Source organism: Motacilla alba, chromosome 2 (assembly GCF_015832195.1).
Source record: "Motacilla alba alba isolate MOTALB_02 chromosome 2, Motacilla_alba_V1.0_pri, whole genome shotgun sequence".
Taxonomy (NCBI): Eukaryota; Metazoa; Chordata; class Aves; order Passeriformes; family Motacillidae; genus Motacilla; species Motacilla alba.
In genome coordinates, this window is record NC_052017.1 from 22,380,203 (window position 1) to 22,401,950 (window position 21,748).

At 37.8% G+C, this 21,748-nt stretch overlaps 1 protein-coding gene across 5 annotated transcripts in view; it reads left to right on the plus strand.

The window, feature by feature from the left end:
* The window catches only part of CDK14 (cyclin dependent kinase 14), a 313,650-nt gene that overhangs the window by 105,008 nt on the left and 186,894 nt on the right, over positions 1-21,748 (plus strand). For all 5 annotated transcript variants that reach the window (XM_038128378.1, XM_038128382.1, XM_038128380.1 and 2 more), the window contains one exon: positions 639-718. In XM_038128378.1, the coding sequence (XP_037984306.1) occupies positions 639-718 (80 nt within the window). The remainder of the gene's footprint in view (positions 1-638; positions 719-21,748) is intronic.

Below are 21,748 nucleotides of genomic sequence, written 5' to 3' on the forward strand. Positions count from 1 at the left end.
TTGTCTCTTGGAGCACAAAATATTTTTAAACTTATAAATGAGAGTTATTACAATCTAAAAGTAGCCTGGGCCATGTAGTCAAGAATATGCCTCAGGAACAGCCCTGTCCTAGTGGGAAAGGGCCAGAATATCTAAGAATTATTTTATTATACAAACTTTGTAGCTTTTTGAAAGCTATACCAATGTGTATCATGCAGTGGCAAGGAAGTAATCAGTGCAAATCTGGATATACTGCATGTGAAGTGATTGATGAAAATCATATGTCTTTTTCTTTGAAGAGTTTGATCAAATAATGAATAGATATTTTATAACAGAAATTTTAAAATGTGTTACTTCTTAACAAAGCTTCAGTAACAAAGCTGTGGTAGAAAGGAAACAGACTGACTCACAGAAAACTGAGATCATTTCTTGGATTGCATCTGAGTGTGAAAATATAAAGTTGACATTATGGAAGCTATGAAGTGCTTCTTACAGTACTGTAGATGAATCACTGGCATTGCCAGGAAAAATTGAATAAGAAATTGACAGAAATTGAATAAGTACATGATAGGAAATAAGTTCTATTATAAGAAATACTGTTTCCGCTATAATTTTGGTTTTTCAAAATTTCTCCTTCCCCTCCCCTCTTTCCCTTTCAGGGTAAATGGAAAGCTGGTGGCATTGAAGGTGATTAGATTACAAGAAGAGGAAGGAACCCCATTTACTGCTATCAGGGAAGGTATGCACTCACATTTCGTGATTATATATGTGGGGTCTTTTTTGTAATTGCATTGTGCTTCTTATTTCTGTGCCATGCTATAGTGAATAGCTTGAGAATTCAAATTACATGGTTGCGTTCTCAGTAGGAAGAAACTTTGGTGCTTCAAAAACAAAGCCTCTGGTGTGGGAGTTCTTGTTAAAGAATGCAGCTCCGCCTGTGCTTTGGCTCCTGTTAGATTTACTATACAAACAGCACTGGAGAGCATTGTGTAAGGTGGGTGTGAGAAGTCACTCTGGAAGATGAGGGACCTGTGTAAGACGCCCTTCTCGCCCACAGGCAGCACCTAGATGAAGGTAGATGTGATTTGTCATATAAATGCAGCATGAAGCAATGACAAGCATTTCTTGATAAAGGCAATCAAAAGATCATGGAGCAAAACTGCAGGCACTTTTGAAGCTGTGTGTAGTTTGCAACTAGCTTGTGTTTGTTTTTCCTTCCCCATGGACTCTTAAGTTGTGCGGCCTGGGAATGATTCTTATCTATTGTGCTTGGAGATGCCTGTTAAGCTTTCTGCTCCATCCTTTATCCTTCCTTGTCAGCCTCTCCTGGTCCCTAGTGACAGGTGCTTTATCTGAGTCTGTCTGTATCGAGCTCCTTCGCAGAAAATGCTGGATATGCCTTCTTTGTGTTCTCTTAGAAGGTACTAAAAATGAGCCTTACCATCACAGCACTGATTCAGACTCAGCTGAAATTAGTGATGAACTAAAGAGATTAAACTGTTACAACTTTGAGGGAGCTCTTAAAATTGTGCTATCAGCCTAATTCCCAGGGTGAGATGAGCCAGGGAAGTCCTAGAACATCAGCCCTCACAGGGTCCACAGTTGGTCCTCCATGTGAGATGTGTGGCTTCATGATCATGAGGGCCCCAGACACAGCAGCTGTAGCTCCCTTGTGCCTTGCTCCTGCAGCCATCTGTCTGCTGTATGTCTGTCTGTACAATGAGCCCATTCTGGAATAGGCTGGGCAAAAAAACCCCAGGTTTCATGTGACCCTGAAGTCACTAAACTGCTGTGGATTTCCATCCCAAGACTGTGCATTTTAAAGGTGGCTCTTTCACAAAGGAGGGAAAACCGTGGGTGGCCAATTTATGAAGGAATTTCCGCAGTTCTTCTCTACTGCTTCGTCTGAGTAACAATTATTGAATGATCTGACACATTTATTCATAACAATATCTATTTTATGTGTGAGCTGTCTGTCCCTGCAGCTGTGCTGTGATAACGAGGTGTGCAGAGGGTTACGGGTGCAGCTTTCAGTATCTGTAATGCTGAGTTCAAGCTATTACAGTCTGTGTTTCAAATATGCTTATCGTTTTTCAGGTTTATAGTTGATATGGTACTGCCCTAATGAGAGAATAGTAAATACGGCTTTCTTGTGCCTTTTTTGTGACACTTAAAAGGTTTTTTAATGTGAGCTTGGTCTAGATGAAAGCTTATAGCACTATAACTGTCAAATGCAGTATAATCCCTTTTCCTTCATAAATATTGTGTTGTGTGAGCTCAGTATACAGAAGTATTTGTTAGGAACAAGAACAGAGATTTTTCCCACTGGATGTGTTAAAAAAAATATAAAGGCACACTTGCATGAAAATACTTCTCACATTGTCATTGCAAAATTTTCTTTTTAGCTGTGACTACAATACTGTGGTTGGAGCCAGTTAAAACCCTGGTGCTTTAATAGTAGTAGAAGAAAGGTCTTGTCTAGAAAAGCTCTTGAAGTTAATAGTTAATACCGAATTAACTGTGAAGTGTCTCACTGATTATGATAGGACTCTGTGCATCCATTATATTTTTAAGTCTTCATCTAAGCTGAGACTAGATCCAAAGAATATTAGGATAATCAAAAAGCTTTTCTTGACTCTTGTAGACTCTTGGTTAGGTGGGATCACACTTGGGTTATAGATGGTTTATGAAGCCATGTTTTTGGTAAATGAAATCTCATCTCCTTGATAGTGAAATTTCATTCAGGAGCTATAAGTACAATGTTGTATGTTTTATGTCATATAGACGTCACACATACCTGATATGTAAGATGGAAAGGGGAAAATTCTATATTGATTTAGGCTTTGACTTTTGTGTTGTTGGTTTTGGTTTTGCCAGAAACAAATATTAGGACCAGAAAAGTAAGGAAAGCTGTATTACAAATGTAAATTTCAGAAGGTGACCTCATTAGTGTTGTGCCAGGCCTGTAGTATTTGACAGTAACACTATGGCCACTACAGCCATGGGCTTCACTAGCAGGACCCTAGGAAGCTGTTCCTTTCCTCTTGGCAGCATCTCATCCATCTTGGACATGCTGAGTTCTGTAATGCATCCATGGCTGCTGTCAGCTACAAGGGTGGGGAGAAAAAAAGGGGAAAAAGAAATGCTTCTATGAGCTCTTGAAATTATCTGATAAGTTTGATATGGAAAAACAGTAAGAATGGGACACTGTGTTAAGCAGTTTTCTCTTGATCTTTGATGACTAAGGGCTCCAGTGCCATAATTTAGGCTGGGACAACTAGAACAAGGACAAATACCACTGAAGATGAGATCAACTTCTAATTTCAGTTATCTGAGGAATAGTGTTCCCCTAATGGAAAAATGCATATATGATGGTAAGAGCCGGAGGTATGTTGGAGGGCATTTCTTTCCAAACTCTTTCATAATGGAGAAACCAGGCAGGTTTCATCTTGGCTTGCTCCTTATTTTCTAACTTTCCAACAATGCAAGGCAAATTCAGGCAGAAGTCTAGTTAGTTGTAAATTAAAACTACTGTTAGAAAATAGTTTAACATTTCGCATGGCTCCTTGAGTAAAGCAGTGAGAGAAAATAGCATTTCTACTCGGTGCTCCTGGGGGGGATGCTGTGAGATGTTAATTTGGGGGAAGTTACAGGCTGAAATCCTAAGCAGTGGTAATGCTGAGGGAATGTTGTAGCTGCCTATGTACAGGGAAGCATATTGTTACTGTTGTGACAGCAGCAGAATGAAGCTCAAAGTGAAACAAAGCTGCAAAGGAAAAGGACTGAGGGAAGTGGGAAAATGAAGGAGATAAATATGGAATGTGTGACTATAGAGACAAACGCTAACTTGGTTGAAACAGTAAGTGGAAGGAAAAGTAAAAAAATCTCCAACTGAACTAAACCCCAGTAAAGCTGCATAAGGAAAATCATAGTTAATTTTAAGGCCTGGGGGAGTTTTAGCTGAAGCTTCAATTAAAGCTTATAAAGTCTGCTTTTACAGCAGATTGGGGTTTGTGTCTTCTACCATGAAAGTTCCGTAGGTTTAAATGAAAATAGGTGAATGTGGCATATTTATTGATGCATTTCAGCTCACTATTGAATTTCTAGAACAGAATTTAGAAGTGACCTATGCTAAATGTTTCTTCAACTTGGCCTGAGTTAGATGTACCAGCTTACTATATGCAGTTTATGGGATGACTCTGAATTTAATTCACTTAGTCTGAGATAATCTAATTTACTATTGAAGAGCCCGAGGAAAAAAAAAGAAGGAAAAAAGGGGGAAACAAAGCACAACTGATTTGGTATATATACTTGAGTGGATAAATCTATGAGATTTTATAACATTTATGTGAGTGATTCAGGCCATCGTATCACTGTTGTGGGTTAAGTGTGCCTGCAACAGTGATATGTGAGACACTGTGGAGTCTGGAAGTAATTTACATCCTATTTTCTCATTTAAAATAAATTTGGTGGTATACAGATTAGCAAATTATTTGTTTTCTGTGTTAGTGCAGTTGTGGTTTATCCTTTTACTGTAATGCTCATTATCAACTGTTCAGAGATGGTTCAACATCAGACTTATTATCAGAAGTATTGTTAAACCCATAGCAGCCAGGAGAAAAGGTCACTGACCTTAACTTTTACCTCAGATATTTCATTCCCTTAATTTCCTGTAGAATCATATGTTCATCTAGGCTAAATACTGAACTGTGTGGTGGATTCTAATTCTGGGAACAGTTTGATTTACAGTTCTGTAGCTATCTTTTTTTCATTCTGGGTAATAATATTGTTCATATCCAGCATGACAAAGATTTTGCTTTTTGGATACGTATATAGACAAACATCCCTTGGCTTTATCAGCACCTTGCTTCTGAGGTTAACTTACTTACTGTGTTCTTTTCTTGGGTAAAAAAATTTTTTCTTCCCCATCCCAATCATTGCATTTGTTTTTAATTTTCGGCCGTTGGAAATATTGCTGTTTACTAGAGCAATAAAACTCTGTTCCAGGGTTTTTGTATATTGAAATGTTTAATTTCCCATAGGTCTGGATGGTGTTTCAAAGCATCATCCAGTTTGGTAGCCATTTTTTGTACTTTGTCATTTAAATGCCATGACTGGGCAACTTTCAGTTTGTTTTTCTTTTTATTAATTACTCTATTTACATGTTGTAATTTATATGTATTTGTACCAATTTGTGTGTTACATTTAAAGGTGCTTATGTGACAGACAGTCTCTACATCTTTGATTTGACTGTTTCTCAGATAATACTTTTGCATCTACTTCAGTGTCAAAGGCTGTGGTCTTAATGCCATGTATGGACAGCAGCCTGCAGAAATGCAACATAAGTGCTCGGGAAGCATCTGCTGTCTTGCATTATAGAATTACAAAGAATACAGGAATTGCTTAATGATTATTTTTTAATTTCTAAAGAGCAGTTTATCATGGATATTGAATAAGTTTATTTTGTGAGTTGAGGGAGAACACTTAGTGCATCTGAGTGCCAATATAAAGCATGGAAGAGAGAAGCTTAACTCTTGGCCACAGAATATTTTCGGAAGTCTTCAAAGATTCGGGCCTCTGCCTCATCTCACTGTGTGGTAGGAATGAGTCAAGAAGAGGCTGCCAAGATGATCAGAGGGATAGAGCAGCTTTCCTTCGAGGACAGCTGAGAGAATTGGGTTTATTCGGTCTGGAAAAGAGAAGGCTTAGGAGTTACCAATTGCAGCTTTCCAGTACCTGAAGGTGCCTGCAAGAAAGACAGAGATGGACTTTTAACAAGAGCGTATGGTGACTGGACACAGGAAAATGGCTTTAAACTGACAAAGAGTAGATATTAAGAAGAATTTCTTTACTGTGAGGGTTGTGAGGTACTGGAACAGGTTGCCCAGAGAAATTGTGGCTGTCCCATCCCTGGAAATGTTCAAGGCCAGTTTGAATGAGGCTCTGAGCAATGTGGTCTAGTGAAAAGTGTCCCTGCCTATGCCAGGGTTGGGAACTTGATGATCTTTAAGGTCTCTTCTGACCCAGGCCATTCTATGATTGTAATAGAAACAAAAAATGAAAACCTGAAACAGTCTCTAAGAAAAAAAAAGAGAGTTCACATTTATTCCCCAGGATTTATATATTCTATATGTGCGTTACATATTATATTTTCTGTATTATAATATATAATATATTATCCTTAGGACATATATTTATACCAGACAGCGTCTTTGAAGATGGGAAGTTTTCTGAGGTCTCCCTTTCTGAAATTTTCAGGCTGGAGGGGATAAATCTTTACAAAGCTTTTATCTGTAGAAAATCAAAGTAGAATAACTGCTAAGGAAAGAATACAGGGAAGATCAGGAGTTTGCCAAGAGAAAGCTCTTACCTGAGTGAATGTGTAATTTATTGCCTAGTGTTCCTAACTGGTGCACAATGGAAAACAGTGATTGATGTTAACAATGCTGCAAGTGATGTAAAGTAGCTGAGCTTTTGTATTATCCTGGAGAAACAGCAGATTCTGTACCCATACCTTCTAAGAAAGAGCTCCAGAAAATTGTATTTTGATATAATTCTTGCGACCTCATCCTGAATTATAACCTGAGCTATTGCAGGCACTCCCCAGCTCAGTGATATGTAGCCTAATGGTCTTTTCAACACTGAAGTCAACAAATGACCTTATGGCACTGGTGGGATGACTCACAGTCATAAGCCTCCTATTTGTTGTATTAGAGTAGGTCTGGAAGATTGTATGCCATAAGTCAAGGTCACAATGAAACAATATCTGCCTATATTCTTTGAAGAGTCATTGGTTGATCTACTGGCAGAAGGTAAACATGAAAATTGCAGTGAAAAACCTGTCTTCATTTTCCAGTAAATAATTTTTTTTTCATTGGAAGTTAAATCATCCAAGTAAATAGATTTACTTACATAAAGTAAATCTATTCACTTTATTCAGGGTTGGTTAGGGTGGTTTTTTGTTGTGGGTTGGTTTTTTTCCTAATAAGGAAGCTTAACAACTGCTTTCTTTTTAGTGATAGGAGTTTGGAGGACTTTCAGATTTCCTTTACAAAACCCAGTCAAGAAATTTGAATTTCCATAATTGAAATGCTTAAAAGCTTCACATGTATCTGGCTCAACAAGCCTCAGGGAACATCAAGAGATTATGTTTAAGATTATGGAGATGTAGCTATTCTGAGCATGCGTGTCACAAGAGTTACTATAGAGGTTTGTGTCTATGGTTTAGAGCCTGAGGATAAGCTCACTCTCCCCAAAAGCCACATTGCTTTGGAGCATTAAAGTAAAAAAAGAAAAGGACAGTAGCTTGGCTGTAGCTTGGGGAACTTTTTCATGGCCTACAGAGCTGGCAGAGCTGGTGCCTACTGCAGGCTAAATAGCGACGGCTCAATTAGCTGTAAAGTCCCTGCAAAGCCAGTGGGGCTTGGAGTCGTAACAGCTTTGTTTTTCAGTGTTGTTAAAAATAAAACATGCTAGCCAAGAACCTCTGGGACACTGTGTCATTGGATATTTAAGGTCAAGAATATTCAAAAGAAACTCCAGCAATTTTTGTTTCTCTGTCTGGTCTCTTTCTCTTATGGTCACCCTGCAGCCTTACCCAAAATGTGGGTTTCCTTGAGTTAAAGGAGTTCTCAAATTAAGACAGGCTGGGCTTCAAAAACTACAATGCATTTGGAAAAGGATGTTCCTGGGACCTTTTTCATGAAATGAAGTAAACTTTTAAAATTTCCGTGACTTTTGGAGGTTGTTTACTACATACCCTTTCATGTTGGAGAGAAGTGTATACTGCTTCTTCTTGAACATTAATAATAGAAAAATTGCTTTTAATTAATGGAGGTTTTTCTCTGAATATTTTTTTGATAGATCAGATTTTCAGCTATGTTTCATTTATGCTTTCTCCTGCATGTGCAGTTGTGTATGTCTGCAAGGAATGTGTTAGATCTTTGGCAATGTGATATGGAGCTTGGAAGCAGCAGGAGTTGCATCTTTACTCTGCTTTCCCTTCTGCTGTTCTCTCCAACCCTGACTGGCTGCTAATTTTTTTTTACTGACAGTACTCATTTGCTTTTCCCTGACAGCAGTTGGACTGGCTGGCTGAAGCAGGTGAACTGAATTCCTTGTCTAAGATGAACGTGGGAGATCTGATTGTTTTCTAGTCTCATATACCGTGCAAGTTATGGTGTTATTTTACTCGGCTTTTTAGTGTGCCCCAACTACACTGTGCTACTTACTTCTTTTTGTGGGCCAAATGAAAGCTTCTGTCCACATAGGGTAGTCAGAAATGGTTGATTGAAAAAGTCTGTCCTGTTTGTTTCTTTGTACTTGACTATTCACAGACTGAACATAGTAATTCCTTTTTTTCCTTTTTTTTAAACCATCTAACAAATTAACAGTTTTCTCAATTAGAAAACCTTCAGGAGAGCTGGGATATAAATATAGCATAAATTATGGTGTTTCCCTTTGAGAATCATGTTATAAATTTTAAAATCTATAATGAGCTTCCATCATCTAGGAAAAGCGTAGCACCTTTCTGAGAAGTACAAATGCAAATTCCAAGTTATCCAGTTTCATAGAACTAGATTTGTTCCACAGAACATTCCATCCCCTCTGTCCTCCTCCCATTCCCCCTCCAACGTTTTATCTGTGGCCTGCTGAGGTGGAACACGACTGTATTGACTGAATCTTTATTCAGTACTTTTGATGTTCAGGCTGTGACCTTCTTCTGGCTTTTGTTCTTGAGCACAGTTCAAGTGAGAAAGAATGGGGTGACATTTTAAAGATTATTTTTTTAATATGATCATTTTGCCATCATGAATTCTTTCTTCGTCCTTGTTATGTTAGCTTAATGGCAGACCTTTCAGGCTCTGCCCTACTTACACTGAAGAAGTAGTCCATGCATCCTCATTGCTCACATGGAAAGTGTTGGATAAGGGATCTTGTGCCAGTTCCAGCACTGGAAGGTTGCAAATCCGTTAGTTCACAAGCGCTATTGAACCCTTCTCAGTGTGGCTTTTGCTTGCAGTTTCCTCTGACCTGTGTTTCAGGGCTCTCTGACTTGCTTTTTGCCCCTGGGGCTTTCTGCTTAGAGCAGACTTCTTCTCAAAAACTGTTCCTTCTCTTCCCTATTTAATGCAGAAATTGGAACTGTTGCCTAGTAGATTCTGGTCTGCTGCTCTTGTTGTCTCTGATTGTATGACAAGAAGGGTAGAAAACACATGACAATCACAGAATTTGGAGGATACAAGAAGGCTGGCAATCCTTTCTTCATATATAATGATAATATGCATCTATAAGTCATACGGAACCCTCATGCAGTCCTCATGGCTTTTTTGTTTGAGTCAAAGCTGTTGAAAGTCTGCCTTTTTGTGCTGTATGCAAATTTAATGTCCTCTTACAGCACATTCCACCACCAAAAAAAGTAGAGTTAAGATAATCCTTCAATTTTACCTTGTGACCGTATCCCAGTTGGAGCAGATTGAATTGGTAGTACAGAAATCAACTTCTTAATATGAGTGGAGGTGCTACCAAGTCTCAACTGAACTGCTTGGAGACCCTCAGGCGGGTGCCAGTATCTTCCATGGCCACCTGGTGAAATAAAAATTTGGTTTCTCTGATGTTGAGGCAAAGAAATGTCTCCTGAACTTAGCTAGTTCTTCTGATTGTTTTTTCTTTGTTGTATCTCCCTTTTGCAAAAGGGATAGTCTAGACAACAATATAATGAAAGTGGTGACTTCAAATCTGCACAAAGACATTTGTCTTTGCCAAGATCTCTGCGTGTGTTTTTCCACTGCTGTGTCCTGGATTTCAAAAATACCAAAACAAGGTGGCAACTCAGTGTTCGAACCAGTTTAGTCAGCTTCAGTTTTATCCATGGTCTTTCTAAAATGTAAAACTAGTAGATGACTGTGGTATCTCAGCAGAATTGGTTTCAACTTTGGGTAAAGTACAAAATAAGGACCTTGGAAGGTTGTCTGGTTTCCTTGTGTTACAGCTCTCCCCCTTGAAAGAGATACACCAGTACATATAGGAAAAGAAGTGTATGGGTGCATATGTGTGTTCCTGTATGTTTTCAAGTCTTAGAAAAACAATTAACCTTGTCCCCCAAAGAGCAAAATCCTTTGTGAAGGGTCACATACTGTCTTTGATCAACCCAGAGAATGTCTAATGTGAGTTGGTCATGTACCCAGCTCTGGATAAAGTAAAAATACTTCCTGTGAAAGTTGTCCATCTTCATCAAAAGTCATGTCTAAGACATGCCGCCATCTTCTTGCTACTGAATTCAGTCATCATTCATAAACATCATCAGAACAGCTTTGTGTATTTCTAACACAGGAAGTTCATGAATGAATTATCCTAATTCTCTTGATGTGTATAAATAATTTAAATATTGTCTTGGTTCTTCAGACATGAATGTAGCAATGAAGATGTGCATGTGCTTCTGCTGGATCCACAACAATGTCTTTGTTTTCAATGCTTTTGTCCACAGCACAATAAGTACTTCTACTTCCTTTGAGAAAAATCTACTAGTATATTTCAAAATTTTAACTTATTTATAAAATTAGGCACCTTTAGTCTCTACAGATACAAGACACTATTCTGTTTTAATATCTAACAAATCACTCCTATATCAAAGAAAAAATGACACTTATTTTCAAATGAGGGGCCCATGACATAAGTAAAGACTTGCTAGTTGAGAAAATAGACAGCCTGAGAGGGTGAGACTACTGCACCATTTTGTTTTGCTGCTTTTTATTCCCATCTTTTGTGGTAATGATTCAATTCTTCCTTAAATATGTCATGTATACAGGGAAGTAAAAAATCCCAGTATGGCAAAATGCTATGTATAGTTCACAGTAATTTGCTGAAAATTCTAAGCATGAATTGTTTCTAAAATTTGAAATAGGCGAGAAATATTTTCAGCAGCTTACATCTTCATACAGGCATGAAATATGGCAGCAACCTCTGTAGTCATTAAGAAGCACTAATACCTTTCTCATAGGAAGGAAGAGGTCAGTTATAATCAAAATAGTGAAAAAAGTGGTAGCAAATACATCTTATTTTAAAGTTATATATGTGAGGCAAAATATATTCCTTCTTTTCTGTTTCTTCACGGGCTTCTTTTTTTCTTTGCTCTACCTGCTGTCAGATGCTGTAGGCACAGTTGTCTGGGTGAGACCATTCCTTCGGGAGACGGCACTGCTCTTTTTTCTCCCTTGTATTTTTCCATAGCCTGGAGATTGTGTTGCAAACATTTCAGTTCAGTTTTTCAGTTTTTGCTGGGAAAGGTGGGAGATTATCTTTCAGGAATTACACAGAACTGGAATACAGGCTTCATAATGGGGTCTCTTCTTCCAGCATGGGTGGAGTTACTGCTTCCAGGCTTTATAATCAATATGAAGAGAGCAGCATTTCAATATTAGAACTTGACCTTTACTGTCTTCTTCAAAGCAATGAAAATGAATATCCACATTATTTTACTTCAGAATGTTCCCCCCGAGTAAGCAATATTAAAAAGAAGCTGATAATGTGTCGCATTTTTCTGCTGAGATGAAGGGGAACTGGATGGTTCAGAGCCTGGTAATAGGATGTGTGACCTTCCACCTCTGATCCATTTACTAAAATATAAACCATGACTTTAGTGAGCCTAAAAGTCATCACTACGGGATATTCAGCTGTAGAATCTGGAACTGTGTATTTCTGAGTTTTTGAGGTCTGAGCCACTTCTCACAAACTTCCACAGTTTCTCAGCTGGCAGCGGGTTTAGCTGGAGCCAACTGAAAAAAAGTCAACTTAAAACAAAATGAATGGAGGAAGCCTTGTAAATAAGGATATTTTAGGTGTGCTAAACGCAGTGATTTATACCTGTTCTGATCTGATACAGCTTGTTTGTAGTGTGTGTTTGGTGGTGCATGTTTCAGAGTTCCCTTAATCAGTGCTGAAGTGGTATAGAGCAGTTTTCTTTGACTGTTACTTTGGGGTGTTAGGAGAGGCTTAATGCAAATAAGGATTCTGTCCTCTGGGTTTTGCCTTGAGGAGATGCTCAAAACTGGCACTGTCAATGACAGGTAGTTTATATTATTTAACTTTTTGTCTTGGACCTCAAGTGGAAGTTTCCTAACACCATTTTTTTTTTCTCTGTAGGCAACTTAAACTGCAGGTTAGTTCTTTGAAGCCTGTCTTAGTTGTACAGCTAAGACCTTTGTTGTACAGCTAATTACCTTAATGTACAGGTAATTAGATCCACAGGTTTTACTTAGCCTTATTTATCAACTGGTTTTTCTGAGCAGAGCAATGAAGGAAGTCAAGAGGGTGGTAGGAATGTACCATCAAAGTAGCTTTGCACACAGTCTGATGGCAGCACCAGTGTGGCTGGTTCCATCTGAAAACATTCTCCCTGCCCTCCTATCTCCTAGAATTGAGAGAAAAAAGTACTGTAGTAGGTTAAATGCAACTAATCAGGGGAAGAAAAGTAAATCAAAACTTCTTGCAAACTGAAAAGAAAAGCTTTTGACACATTTCATGTACACATTCTCACTCACTTCCCTTTCCTCCTATTTGTCTGAAATCAAGGATGCATGCTTGCTCTTTTGTGTGCTCTGAGGCTCAAAAAATGTGTTTAATAATGGCAAGAACATTTTCATGCAGGCATGAAAATTCACTGGATTGTGTGAAGGTTTTATTAAGAAAACAAGAAGATGTAAACCCCAACTATATAACACATTATTCTCTGGACAAGATAAAAATTTGCTTTTCTTGTTTCATATCTAGTTTTCTCAGTGCAGCAGTGCCCACACTGCCTCTGCTAGGAAACTGCCAGTTCCTGAAGGGGCATCGAACTCAAAGCACAACCCAGCAGGCTGCAGGGCCATTGACAGAAAGCTATAAAAACTTTCCTACTTCTCCAGGTTATTTTATGTATTTCTGGTTCTAAAAGGTATTTTTCAATTTGCAATTACATGTTTCTCTGAAAGTCTTGGTTATAGAGCTGACATGGTTGAAATACTGGCTTTGCATCAAGGTTTCTAACAGAATTAGCATTTGAATCACTTGAGGCCCTATTCACAAAACAGAGGACTCTTTGCATAATCAAAAATGCTTTTTATTTTGCATGCCAGTGGAGAAGCTAAGGTTTGTAGCTGTGGCTCACAGACAAAATTCAAGTGATCACATTGATGTGTGTCTGAATGCTGCTGTCCCTCAGTCTTGCTTGCACAAATTAGTACAAATCTATATAAAAGCCAAAGAATAAGTTTTGGAGCAATGTGTAGTCTCCATTAAAAGTCTGATGAAGCAGGCTTTGCTTAAGTTATCAGTGTAAGGATTTGATGGACTTCCTACTCTTCCAAATGTGAATGAAGTTTGGGGCACTTATGCTGCTGGGTTGTTGCAAGACAGTGGATGACTTTCTAAAGATATGCTCAGTAAAAAATACAAGCTTGGAAATGGCTTCTTGTGCTAAGGAGGTCAAACTAAATAATCTATAAAAGCGTATATCTGTGGATACTGTGTTCAAGACTTTACCACCTTTCTGTCAAATTTCTGACAGCAGTCCAAGAGGCTTATGGATTGCATTAATAATAGTCCCATCTTGCCATCAGCCCATGCATTCGTGTTTTTCATCCATTTTTATGGCTGTGGATAAGAAAGTAGAATGTCACATTCAATTACACATGAATAACTCCTGATCACAGTTCAAGAGCACAAAGCAACTTCTAACCTCTCTGAGGCAATAGGAAACCTTTGAACCTTAAAAACCCCCTTAAATATCAGGAGATTTTATCCCTTTAATTTTTTCTAGACTGAATTTCTGATGTGTTGTTACTGTTGAATCAAGTTCTTCAGTGAAATTTGGATGGCAGAAGTTTTAGTTCCACAAAGAAATGTGGTTATAATTATTATAACTTTGGATTATTTAACCTTAAAAAAAGAGTGTGGTGTGATCTAGGCTTTTTCTTGCTAATGTATGTCAATTAATTCAGTATAAATTTTTTTGAGGCATTATATGGATTCAATTCATTTACTTAAAAATATGCTAATTAAAAGCTACAGGTCCAAATAAAAAAATAAAAGAAAGTGAGGTTTAAAGTAAATTTAAACTATCTTCCATAATAGATATGCTCCTGAAAAGACAATCTGCATTTTTGAGCCTTCAGTATCATACAGTACAAAGTTTTATTCTGGTTTCTGTGTTTGTTGTTTGTTAACCTCTGGAGTAAAAATATGCCTCAGATGCATCTAGATCTGGAAACTAGACTAGAAAATCCATTAATCTCGGTTCCTAGAATTGTAGGTTTCAAAATACTCCCGAGTCTAAGTGCATCCTTAATAGAAGTATCTTCTTTTCTGTACATTGCTTTGGAGCAGTCAGCAAAAGGTGAGTTTAGTCTGGTTTATACATCCATGTTCTTTGCAGAGTTTGCTGTTTTTCTGGTTGACTGAAGCGCATAAATTTAAAGTTGAGTTTCTCATTCATTTGTTTTAATTACAGAGGCCATTAACCTTGTAAAATCATTGACAGTTATGAATCTACATCTCTGAGAATTATGTAAACAAGTTTATAAAAGCTTCTCAAGTGAAATGAAAGCCAAACTGTGTACAAGGACAAGGTTTTTTTAACAGCACTTGTTAAAGCCCAACAAAATGTCAGAAAAATACCTGCAGATAATCATACATTCCTTAATGACAAAGACACTGCTGTGTTTCCTATCATGTATGGCACTCATTGTGTAGTTAACGTCAAACATACCTTCAAGATATGGATGTGCAACTGTAGTTTCTTCTCAGGTAAATGGTTCTTCATATTTTAGATGTAGTTCATTGTGGTCAGAGAACTTTGGGGGAGGAATGTGTTTTACTGCCTCAGACCAGGTTTGTTTATGTGTGGAGATCTTGTCAGTTTGTTTCAAATATTATCAGGCTGTCATATATAAGTTTCCAAACCAGCTGGGGGAGAGGCATTTTGATGGACCTCACAGAGTCTGTGATCTGTCATCACTGGGATGCTGAGCCCTAATAAGAAATAAATGAGTAAGGTTCCTGTGCCTGTTTCATTGACTCATATTTCCTTTTTTTTTTTGGGAATATTTCTGTTCTGCTTTCATAAGGCTGGTGCTATTTGAAATATTGAACCGTGCTGTGAATTTAGGGAGAATGTTTAGCCTAGTGAATGTTAGCACTTTGGCTGCCACTATTTTAATATCAGTATCTGAACTGGAATGTGCTCTTAGAGTTTTCAATGCAACCAATTCTTGATTTTTAGCCAAAGCTTTCTGGCATGTGTTGGAACAGGGATTTAGTATTTCTTCTTTATCAATTTCCCTTAGAGGTAAAGTTTACTGTTGCAGAATGTCTGATATAACATACACGCCAACTAGCCATGCTGAAGGAGGAAAAAGATTCATTAGTGCCCATGGGTAATAGGCTTGCTTCTGTAATTCCTGTGACCTTTTTTAAGCCAGAGTGTGTTCGTTTGAGAGAAAAATTTGGCTGATAAAAATCTGATGGCTTTGTTAAGTCATTCTTTGGTTTACTTGGCATGAGGTGATGAGGCAGCAAGTTACTAGTAAAGAGCTCCAAAGACTCTACAGTGCTGGAGCTGTGCTTTCTGGAATACAAAGATGTTCTCACTTTAGTTGTAGAAACTAAAAATGTGTTTGCCCTTTTGAAGTATCTCAAAATACTGTTGCAGATAAGCCATCTTCAAGAGTTGCTTGGAAAAGGATTCTTTAGAGGAAAAAAAAAAACACATTCCAAATACTTTCAGAGATTCAGAAATTACTTCAAAGCAATTACGGTTTTGCCATATTCCTGGTCTTTTGTGCGTGAAATCATTGCTTACGCCGAACTTAAAACTTCAGTGCAATTGCATTGCACTGAAGAGTCTTTTGTTTGTGTTGGGCAAGTTTTTTTGGGATCAGTTGGTGAGATTGATAGCGTTTCATCTTTGACCATGTGATAGTGCTGCATGATAAGGAGATTATATCCAGTAGTTTTGTGGTGTTCGGGTCCCATACTGGCAACATAATTGTACACTTGAGTGGTCTACTCCAGTTTGTGCTTGGTCAAATCAAATTAACAGCTGAAGTTTGATGTTTCTCCTTGCTTGGTTTCTGCAAGTAAAAAGGAGCTCATCAGGAAGAGTTTCTGCTATACTTATTGATTCAGCCACTCAATCTATTAGTATTTTTTTATCTTTGTCTTTCTAATTGAAAATGAAAGTTACAGAGAAATGCAATTTAGGCATGTTGTCTTGCGTCTTCTAACTCCTGTTCCTTAACGTACCTAGTTGTTTTCTGCTCCATTTCTCTTCAGGAACAAGAACCTTCTTGCCTCTTGTGTTTGCTTAGCAAGTCACTTTTTTGTTTAGCTATAACAATAAGCAACAAGGATTTAAAGAGACAACTAAAGAATTGTCTGTATCTCTAGGCTCATGTACTATCTGGGATGATGAACCAGGATTTACGCTCTTGGATTTTGGCTTGTTAGCTTGTCCTGAGCCTATGAAAGTCCCTTTGTGAAACTGGTTTTTTAGGTAGCAATTTTCATTGCACAGGTGTAAACCTCCTGCTTTGCATTTAGCTTTGGTTTTGGATATTTTTTTCTTCATATTGACAGAGTTATAAACTCTGCATGCATTATCCAGGCATTTTTGTCCCTTTTTCCCTTCTGTATTCCCTCTAGCCTTCTTGTTTCCCTTTCTGACATGCTCTGGCAGCCTGGAGAAGACTGCCCCACTGAATGCTTGGCACTGGCCATACCTGGGCAGTGGTAGAGAGGAGAACTAGGAGAAATGGAGGTTAAGAATAAATGTTGGTGTGAGGATTACACCAACTATTACAGTGAGTTTGCAAGAATGCAAATTCAGGATCATTCAAAGCAGCACTGGGGTAGAAAGCAATAGTAGCAAGAAGGGAAGGGTTGATGACTTTGGCTGGCCTTGGTCTGGAGCCTCTGGCATGGAAAATGGGAAATCTAATTGGACAGGGTTAGCATTTGCCACTGTTTTTTCATTAGCAGGGTTGAAGAGGGGGGAACAGAAGTGGAACACTGGACTTGGAGATGCATTCAGCCAAAATCAGGTTTGTTATTAAGGTTTTGGGGAAACTGTTAGAATTGTTCTCCTAGAACACTGTTCTATCTATAACTGATGTTGAACTCCAGAGTTCTTGGCTCAGACAGGGAGGATGGATTCTCTGGGATATTTTAGCTGCTTAAGTGCAGCTTTGAAGTACAATTTTCCATTGACTAGATGTAAACTTTGAGACATTAGACAAATTTTCACAGAAACTAGAAAAAAGCATTTCCTTGATCTGAAGTCTTACTTTTGAAGGCCACCTTTCAATGAATGAGTTCAGAGAACTGTTTGAAAAAAAAGGTCAGCAACATTAAAGAGCATATTTGTTCTCAAGTTCTCTCTTGGAAAACAGCTGACCCGTTTTGACTGGAACAAACACTGTTAGATACAAATTGGAAAAGATGAGGACATTTGTTTAAAGTCTGTTAAGGCAGTAGTGTCATTTTAGAGGAATGGGTACTTTAAGGAGCAGGGCTATCAATTTTTCTACTGTCATTGTTAATTACTGTGATTCTATAAAAAGAATTTTATCTGGAAAAGCAAACGGTAAATTGCTGTAATTATAATTGATGAATGACACAACAGGATGGAAGAACTGAGTATATTTTCAAGGGGGCTGGATGTTTTTATATCTGCATGTAGTAGACAGACAAGCTGTTGAGTTGTCCTTTAAAAAAAAAATCTTACCACCTGTGGTGTTAATGGGTTATGCTTGAAGATCCTTTTAATGTGTTTTCTCACATTTCTTAGGAGTGCTTTAATTATGTCATTGCTCAGAATGGCTTCCAGTATGATTTAGATCCATAGTTTGATCCATGTCACGCATCTGCACAGGTAATTTTGAATCTGTACTTGAAAATTATGGGTATGTTTTTAGCAAAAGTAGGAGGATAGAAATCACTACCTTACCTCAAATAGGTCTCCTCTGAGCATCACTTAACTTTTGCACCCTGTCACTGTCAGCTATGGCTGTCAACTCCGTGAAGCTGAGACATTCCTTCAGCTCATCTTTTCTGTTCCGGCACCTCTCTGGCTCTCTATGAAGGCCAGCTGCTTTTTAAAGAAACATACAGGACTTGCTATCTTTTTTTAAGTGAAAATTTTTGTCCTGCATAACACCTATTTCCAAGCTGAGCAATGTCCCCAACCTTTCAATAAGCGCATGCTGCTCTAGAGAGTACCATGATAGTAATAGGTCTCACTGTCATTTAAATGTAAATTTGTAAAGTTTGCAGTTATACTGATTTGGATATAGTTACATTCTGAGGTGAATAAAGCAAAAATCTTGGGACTCCCAGTTTTTCTGTTTCCTCTCCATTGTTTGCACCTTGAATTCAACACTGTTGATGGGTACTGTGAACTGCAAGAGTAAATGACAATTCAGTGATGGGATGAGAAACAAGACGATACCTAGAGATCACAGGGCAAACACAGAAGGAGGAAAAAATATCTGCTCCTTGTGAATTGATAGGGCCTTTACATGTGAAAAATCCACTTAAAATGTACTTTCAGATTATGTGCTTGCATAGTAGATGTCCAGCAGTGTTGAAACCAAAGGGCTTTATTTGTCATGGCAAAGCATGGCTGTCCATATAATATTTCAACTAATTTAGACAGGAAAAGAATTTAACCCTTGCTGAGTTTTGCTGCTATAGCTTGCTTCATCACTATTGCTTTTTTCATGGCAGAAATTAATTTACAAGTTACTTGAGGGAATATTGCCATTTTGTAGTCTGCATGCTTAGCATATTTTTAGTGAAGAAAAATCAATTACAAATCTTATAAAAAGCATCAAAGATATCTAGTCTGAATTAAGGTTATTTCCTGTCCTTAAACATGTTTTTAAAATGTTCTAGATATTATTCATATATCATTCATTCTAATGATGCTTAAGAGCCTAATAGTTCATTTTTTGAGTTGCTTTTTAGGCCAAGTTACACAAGTTACAACTTCATTTCCTTTACTTCATTATGACATTTTTGTTCTTTTCTTATACATATATATATATATATATATATATATATACACACACTTATACTTTATATATATATACTATATATGTATATACACACACTTATACTTTCTTACATATATATATACTCCATGTTTTTCTCTTTTCAGTTACAGAGCAGTATGGCTTATTTCACTGTGATTGATTTTGTTTACTAAAATAGTTGTTTGCTAGCTTTCTACTGAGTCTGCCTTTCTTTAACGTCTAAACCATTCCACAAGAGACACAGCAATGCTATGAGCATTCCAGCTTTATTTTCCACTTATGGGCAAAGAGGCATGTTGAGCCTCACCCACCCAGAAGAAGAAAATTGACATGATCTTTTAAAGACTCCTGTCTCGCTCCCTTTTTGAAAAATAGCAAGACATATGCCACAAGCCTTTTTTTCCTGCCGCCTGAAGTGTGTGATGACAAATGAGTCTGTTTTTCGTGCAGCTTTTTTTTTCTGAAGGAAGTGGCCCACTGAGAAATAGAGCAAAAGTAATTTTTTTCTAAAATAGCTTTTCTGTAGAATTCCTCATTTGTAAGTAGTGGCTCAAGTATGCTGGTAGGCAACTGAGTTTCATGTCAATGCAATTTAATTATTTCCTATGATGCTTTTCTGTCTTCTGTGCACAAAAAAAATATTCATTGCAGGTACATAAGGTTAAGTGATTTCTTGTCATATTGATGCATTGGTAAAAGTGAGTAACAAAATGCTCATTGACTTCAGCAGAGCATGAGGTTCAGTGCTGGTACTTGGTTATTTATTCCCTCATTTGGACAATGTAATAGTAATATTGCAGACATACTGTTTACAGCAGAGGATCTTTGTTATAGTTGCAAAGTCAATCATTCAGAAGTTGACAGAATTAAGTTTACCTGTGAAAACTTAATTTGATCTCTCTTCTTCTACTGTTCTTTCCTTAATTACACAACAGCAGCATGTTTGTTCCTGCTGTGTGATCTCTGCCTGTGTCAGATGATGATCTATTAATTTAATTTCATGTTCTTGATGGGTGGCTCTAGCTATAGGCGCCTACTGTGCATTACTAAAACACAGATGGTTTTTGAAAATCTCTAGAACACTCGTCACTCTACTCTGACTACTTAAATATTTGTTCATCTTGTCAGCACCCCACTTGCCAAGAGTCCTTTTAAATGATGATTTTGAGATGAGTTTCAAAGTACTTGCATAATGCTGGATAATATCAGCGTACAGTGTTTCTTGGGGTTCTGTAATAATTGTATGCACTCTGCTGTTCTGGTAAGTGTGAATGAAGATCAAAAGTTGAAATGTTTAGAAAATGAGGAACATGGTAATATTATCAGCTTGAGTGACTTAAAGTTATGCTTAGTCAGTGGTAAGGTAAGGGTAAAGATCAGGCTGAAATTCTTCTGACTTAGACCTCATAGAGTTTTCACCTTCTCTCATGAATGGGCAAGATGCTTCCACTGTGTTTATTCCATCTGTAACACAAAATTAAAGACCTGAGAACAGTTAATGGGTACAAGCACACAAGCTGGCCACTGCAGAGAAGTTGGGCTGTGAATTTGCATGTTGTCAAAGTGTGAGATAAATGCAAGATAGATGTGAAGCAGCTGCTAACTGAAACTCTGGCTTATCTCATGGCAGTGACATCAGGAATGTGTATCTCAGAGTTGGCATTGTGGCAGCCCCTGTAATTGTAGTCCATCTCTTTTTGAGCACTTGGCCTAGCATTGTTTACTTTAATTTGGATTTTTGTGTAAGTAACGTTCCAAGTGTTTGAAAAAGCAAGTGGAAATCTCTCCTCCATTTTCCGGTACTTCATCTGCACTCCAGTGTTTCAATATATGTTTGCTTGCTCTCATATGAACACATCCTTCTTGAACTGAAATGTTAACTAGTACTTTGAAGGGTGCTTCTCTCTGTAGGCTGAAATTGCAGGAGAATGAGGAAAACTGCCAGAGGCTTTCATTGATTCCTGCTGAAAGCAGTGGGAATCTTGGGTTCTTATATGGATATCAGTGGAGAATATGTGCTAGTGTCTGCAGGCTCTTGTGTACTTCCCCCAAAATGTGAGTGTTTGCTCCCACCATGCTCTGCATCCTGACCCTTTTCTGTCTTGTCTATGTGCTCTTTCCACTCCCTGCATTTTTCCACTGATGAAGGATGTTTGTTTGTCCTCTGTTTTTTTTTTTTTTTTTTTTTTTCTCCTTACCCAGCTCTCTAGCTTCCACTGTGGATCACAGCCCCTCCTGCCATTCTTCCCTTTTTGGTATTCCTCCTTCCTTTCACACTGCTGACAGTCAGGCTGACCCAAAGAGACAATTTCCAAAGTTTAACATGACCAAATTTAGAGTAGTTTCACAGAGATGGCAAAGTGTGTATTTTATTTCTATTTTAAAGGCCTCTTCCCAGATTTTTAATCTCTACTCCAAAACACTGGGTTGAGTTTGGTTTTTTTTTCCAAAGGGAAAGTTATTCTGTGGGTTACAGAAGTTGTTACTAAAGCCTGTTTTTGAGAGATGGGAGGGACTATTTAGGTTGAAAACTTCCAAAGTAATTCTAAGGTAGATAGATATTTATGTGAAGACAGCGTCTGAAATTCATCACAATAACAGGGCTAAAACCAGCCAGTGATGGTTTTATAAATAGATTGTGCTATTAGTCCTAGTCATGCTATGCGCGCATCAAAAGGTAATAGAAATGTTCCTGCTTT